Source organism: Equus przewalskii, chromosome 14 (assembly GCF_037783145.1).
Source record: "Equus przewalskii isolate Varuska chromosome 14, EquPr2, whole genome shotgun sequence".
Lineage (NCBI taxonomy): Eukaryota > Metazoa > Chordata > Mammalia > Perissodactyla > Equidae > Equus > Equus przewalskii.
In genome coordinates, this window is record NC_091844.1 from 82,365,451 (window position 1) to 82,371,450 (window position 6,000).

General features: G+C 49.1%; 1 protein-coding gene across 15 annotated transcripts in view; it reads right to left on the reverse strand.

The window, feature by feature from the left end:
- The window catches only part of ATP6V1C2 (ATPase H+ transporting V1 subunit C2), a 54,079-nt gene extending 49,283 nt beyond the window's left edge, over nucleotides 1-4,796 (reverse strand). For 8 of the 15 annotated variants that reach the window (XM_070574479.1, XM_070574473.1, XM_070574476.1 and 5 more), the window contains exons 1-3: nucleotides 4,674-4,796; nucleotides 3,356-3,510; nucleotides 1,484-1,551 (exon numbers count right to left, since the gene is read on the reverse strand). In XM_070574479.1, the coding sequence (XP_070430580.1) occupies nucleotides 1,484-1,551; nucleotides 3,356-3,484 (197 nt within the window). In that variant the 5' untranslated portion in view covers nucleotides 3,485-3,510; nucleotides 4,674-4,796. Of the gene's footprint in view, nucleotides 1-1,483; nucleotides 1,552-3,355; nucleotides 3,511-4,461 lie in introns of all 15 variants that reach the window. The other 7 variants (XM_070574478.1, XM_070574472.1, XM_070574475.1 and 4 more) reach the window with 2 other exon arrangements.
- Between the last annotated feature and the right edge of the window lie 1,204 nt (nucleotides 4,797-6,000).

The window sequence follows — 6,000 nt, forward strand, 5'->3', positions numbered from 1 at the left end:
AAACAAGGGATTATTATTATTTAAAAACTACCTAATAGATAAATTATAGTAAATCCATATGGCATAATATCACCACGGAATAGTTAATGGTGAGATCAAAAGATGAAGATATGAAGGGAAAAGTAAGTTACAAAATATAGAGAATATGATGTCACCTTTATTGATATATGTAGGCATAAATAATATTTATATGTAGGAAAAATTGGATGTACATCCTGCAAAATAGCACTAGTTATCTCTGGACGGCAGAATTATGAGTGATTGATATTTTCTTTTTCATACTTTTTTTTGGAGGAAGATTAGCCCTGAACTAACTGCTGCCAATCCTCCTCTTTTTGCTGAGGAAGACTGGCCCTGAGCTAACATCCATGCCCATCTTCCTCTACTTTATGTGCGGGACGCCTACCACAGCATGGCTTGCCAAGCGGTGCCATGTCCGCACCCGGGATCCGAACCGGTGAACCCTGGGCCAGGGAAGGCGAAGGTGCGAACTTAACTGCTGCGCCACCGGGCCAGTCCCTCTTTTTCATGCTTTTCTATACCTTGTATATATTTTCCGATGATTATCTATCGGAGTCATAACAATTTTAAAGAATAAATGATTTTAAGACTCTAAAATATCCTCCTACACCTTTGGTGGGACAGTGAATAGGAACAAGTGCTTGGAGGGGTGCCGTGGACACAGCGGTAAAATCTTACATGCAAACGCTCTTTGACCCTGCATGTTGAGTTTTAATTATCCCACTCCTACACGTGCACAAAGAAGTATGTAAAAGGGTTGTCCTTACAGCATTGTTTGTAATAGCAAAAGACTGAAAAACTTAAATGTCCATCAATAGGGAAATTCAAATAAATTAGGGCAGCCCTATTCAAGGTAACGCAGCCAGGAAAAACAACGCGCAGCTATGGACTGACGAAACTCTCTCTAAGATATGTGATTAAGTGAAAAAAACAAGGTGCAGGATATATGCTATCATTTGTCTAAAATTATTTTTAAGAATATATTCATAGTTACTTGTACAGGCTGTCTCTGGAAGGCTCTCCTAGGAAATTATAATAACATTGCCTCAAAAGAGAGGAAATGAGGGACAAGAAAAAGAAAAACAAGCAAGAGGAAAGCTTAATTTTCGTTGGACGGCCTTCCTTTTGCGCTCTGAATTTTTTACTATGTGCATATGTTACTACAAAAACAAAACCGAACAAAACACTTAAAAGCCTTGGGGGAAAACTACATCAATTATTTTTCAGCACCTGTCACGGTCTTCTTCATTTTGAAGGCAGCCCCCCCCCCCCAAAAAATGCTGCCTCCAGCAAACAAAACTACGAGAGGCAGCTGCGTCCCTCACCCCACCTACCCGGGCGCTCTCTGCGACCTCCAGGACCAGGTTCAGACGAGTATGGGCTCAGCCGAAGCAAGAGCACCGTGTCCTTTGACAACAATGTCAAATTCTCACTTGTATGTAGTAAATAAGAAATAGTTTACCTTTCAGCAAAGGCATCAAGTTTCCCCAACTCATCAGAGAGGCCAACAAGGGAGTCCAAGGTCCCCACCTAGAAAGATTGCAAAGAAGTGAGAGGTTCACACTTGCCGGCAGAGGAGCATGGGTGCCTTTTCAACAACAGGGCAGGGAATTCTGCAACTTCCATCCTGAGTTAGCTGTCCTTGGTCAATGGCCAAACAAGTGGGAAGCGCGCTAAAGGAAAATCAATGGATTTTGCAGGGGTTTTTTGGTTTTGTTTTTGTTTTTGCCAACAGAATAAATTGTCATATTTCTGCCATAGGAAGCAGTGACTACTATATTGTGGTCTGCCCTCAGCTCATTTTCCTCTTACAATGGCGGTCTGCTAGTCATGTGAGTAATCCTCACAGCCAAGGAAGAGATACACCAGAGAGCAAGTTAAATACATTGTCATTTCTAAAAGCCTTTCTTCTCCGAGACAGTCCAACCGATCCCTTTCTCCGTTGTTCTCTGCTGTTATCAGTGTGATCTTGCTGGGGCAGGGGTCCAGCTTTTCCTCCCACTTCATCATTTGGGGAAGTCCTTTTCTTTTCAGATGACTTATAACCATGTATTTCTTAGTATGGAAATTATTACAGAGCCCTAAACTGTACTTAAAGACCTATTCACAGAATCAGAAGGAAAAACTTTATCATATTATCAACCAATCAGACATTAAAAAGTAATTAGGAAATTACGAAGCCTGGATATTTCTAGTAAGTGAAGTTGCTTCTTTTCAAGCAACTTGATTTTAAGCAACATTTGGCAGGGGACGTGTCTTTTTTATCTTTGTTCCTTCCAGTCTAGCACAGAGCCTCACACGTAGTAAGCGATGAGAGGATGCTGAATTTACGAACCTTCGCAGCGTCTGTCACTGGACAACAGTGACAGGTTTGAAAAGTCAGCGAGATATGGGTTCAGAACTCATTGCTGGCCTCAGCGGGACGGGACCCCTAACGTGGGAGTTGTGCAGACTCAAGACGATGCATTTAAAGTGCCTGGCCCCCAGCATTTAAAGTGCCTGGCCCCCAGCATACGAGCAACTGTGGCAACATCACGAACAACTCACGGTAGCTGACGGGGCAGCTCTTTTGGCGGAGGGGCAAATTGAGGTTTGGAAGAGAATTACAGGCAGTGTGCTAAAGAGTGGCCTCGGAGCAGTTAACGCCATTCCTCCAGTACCCACAACGCGTTTACACTGGAGTCATCAGGAAGAATGACTTAAGCTTCTTCCTTTGGAAACCTACAATCTTACATAGCACTGCAAAAAGTCCACTCTTATTTTAAGTAAAAAGATTGTACATATCTTGCTCCGCTTTCACGTTTGTTTCATTTTAACTTTGTTCTCCACTGCAAGAGCCCTTGGACGCTTACACACTGTCAAATCTCTTTCTGCCATCTGCCTAGTTATCACTAAACCCCCTTCCTCCTTCTCCATCAGAACCAGAAGGATCCTGGCTCTCCTGCCCCCAGGTCAAAAGCACAATCAAGGCTGAAGCTCCCCAAGCCTGCGTGTTTAAACTATATACTTGTTGAAGACAAAACAGGAAAACAGGAAGAAGCTGAGAACTCACAAGGACCCAAGTGAGTAAAACACTCTTCCGACTTTTTGAAGTATTAGATACAGCTACCCACACCATAGTCTCCCTATTCATTCTGTCCTGTAGCTCTATGTCCATAGGTACCCCAATTAATTTGGGGCCACGGCATGAGGTCTCATCCAAACCATCGATGCCCCCTGTGCATCCTCAGCTCCTGGCTGGTCCTCTGCTTTGCCCTATTACATTCTTCTTGGCTTCCCAGATGACATCCCCTGACCCCAATCCATCACCCTTCCTCCTCCCCAGGAATCTTACCTTGAAGTCAGGAATCATGAATTTGGTGTTATAAGACAAGTTGGACTTGGAGGTTACTGTATTCATCCTCTCCAGAGCCTGTAAATTTTCCTTATCGCCAGGGGCAGAAATTAACCAAAACTCCGACATGCTTCCAGGCTTCTTTTCTCCAGTTACTAACCAGATACACAAACAGAAACAGAAGAGAGAAGTATCAAATATCTCTATTTCTTCACCACTCCCTTCCCTCAGAATTAATCCTCTCAAGGATCAGTCGTTTTCCCCATTCCCATTCTCTGCCCTTTGAGCGTCCAGTTCAGAGTCTATATTTCCAAGGACACGCATCTGCACCAAGCCGTGGGCTGATCTGCAGTGCTCTTATCTCCTCTTGGAAAGCCCTCAGGTCTTCACAAAGTCTCCTGAAGGTCCTCCTTTCCTAGGGAGGTTCTGACCGGTTTTAAGAAGGAGGGGGGAGGAGAGAAGAGCGGGATCCTGTTCCTTTCACTCTCCAGTCCCGCGAACACCCCACCTGACATCATAAAACAGGGGACAGCAAGCTGGATTTGGGCGCCTTCTGGAATGGTATGTTTCTCCCTTCCACCTTGCATCTTCTGGAATGCAGGATGGGGTGGAGGCAGGAATGAGACAAGGAGGCAAATCCCACATCTTAACTGACCAACCTTGAGATTGCTGCTAGTTTTAAAAATAGACTTCAGAAGGATTCTTCTTTTTATAAAATAAGGGGAAAGAAAAGGTGAGGGGATTACTAAAGTGATTTTTTTCACAAGACTAAGGGTCCACTCTGCAGAGGTGGGTAACTTGCTAGCCTGGCAGGTGGTTTCTGTCCAGTGTGTGCTCAAGTCGATTAGCTCTGCTCATTCAATCGTGTACACACCCACACCTTTATCCCCTCGGCCTGTCTCCCTTCCCACTGCCTCCCAAAGCGCCCCCGGATGCCTAGGGAAAAAACGGGGTAACAGCCAGAGCCCCATCATGGAAGCGTCTCTTTTTCACCCCCAGTCTCACTCCACTCCTAGATAATCTTAGACCCTCCTAACCCCGCGCGCATCGAACGCTGTTCCTTTCGGTCTTGACTACGATGAGCACAAACTGGCCCCACGCAGAACCTGGGGAGATGCCCCCTGCCCGGCCCGGGGGAGGACGCAGCGGAGGCGCCGGTTCCCTGGTTCCCACGGAGAAAGCGCGGACCCAGACGGCGTCCGTGGGCCGAGGCGACGCCGGGACCAAGGGGACCCGGGGAGCTCGCGCTGCGCTCTGGTAGCGGGGTGCGCGCCTCTCCCCCCGCCGCCTCGAGTCCCGAGGCGCCGCGCGTCCTTACCCGGAGCCGGGCCGCGCGGTCGGGGCTGCGGGCGGGCAGGCGGGCGCGCACGGCCAGCTCCCGGAGACCGCGGCTGCTGCGCGGCGCCCCGCCCCGCCCCGCGCTTTAATCCCGGCGGGGAGACGGTCCCCGCCCGCCGGGTATTTGCATACCGGGCCGCCCGCCTCCCGCGTGGCCGGGCTGGAGGCCCCGCGCCCGCTGCGGGAGGGCAGCGGAAATGGGACGCTGCCTTCGGGTCTTGGCAAAGATCCCCGAACCCCTGCCCGCAGGGGCTGGGTCCTGGCGGGATTCTGGGGAGCATCCGACGGGGACCCCAGCCCCACAACCTAGCAGAGCGGACCGGACGTGAAAACGACCGAGACACGCAGGGACAGGCGAAGCACTGGGGACGGGGCACCTGCTCTCCGTCCGATGCCTCGCGTCTCCCCACCCCCACCCCCACAGTGACAGGGGACAGGGTCTCAGGAGAATCACCGAGAGACAGGACGGCCCTGGGGAAGCGACGCAACAGGTTCCCATATGTTCTGGAACACACACCTAGGCAGAGGCACAAATCTTCCTGCCCGTGGGCGTGAGCTTGCCCTTGGTCGCCAAGGAAACTCTCCATGCCTGGCGCGCCCACCTCACCTTACCCCCTTCCAAACTGCCCTGTGGACAGGAGGGATCGGAAACTTAGCGTCGAGTCCCACCACGTGAGGTCACCATCTGTGCTGTTTGAAACGGAGAAAGGGAAACCCCAGAAATTAACGTGTGGATGTTAAAAAACAAAACAAAAAACTCTGAGAATTCATTTTCTCTGGAGTAAAGGAGGAAACTTCAGTTCATCCGTCTCTGTGGACGATGTTTTCAGTGGTTTCTGGGAAAGATCAAAATCTCAGAATTATTCTTTGGGGGGGTTGAAGAAGGTGTGGTGGCTTCCGTGAGACTGGGCTCCCCTGACTGCATAAAACCCGTCAGACTGTCAACCGTGAATGCTTTCGGCTATTTGGAATGAGACAGGAGGTGTAAGCCCATATGCTGGGATGAGAGGCCCCAGATGCGGGACAGAAATGTGGCTTTAAAGGTCACAACGTGCTCATCCAGGCATCCCGCTGTGGATTTATAATTGGCAGTTTGGGCCTCCTAGCACCTGTGCTCTGCATCATCGTTATTGGGACACTCAAGTGCATTAGTCAGTCCTTGCAACATCTTCCAGAGGGAGGACACCTGAAACCCAGGGATGAGGAAACCTGGTGTGTATGGGGAGCTTAAGTGGCAATTCCAAGGAAGGAATGGCCTGCTTGGATATAATGCGGAGTCTCCAATCTTGGACTTCATCTGGTAATGC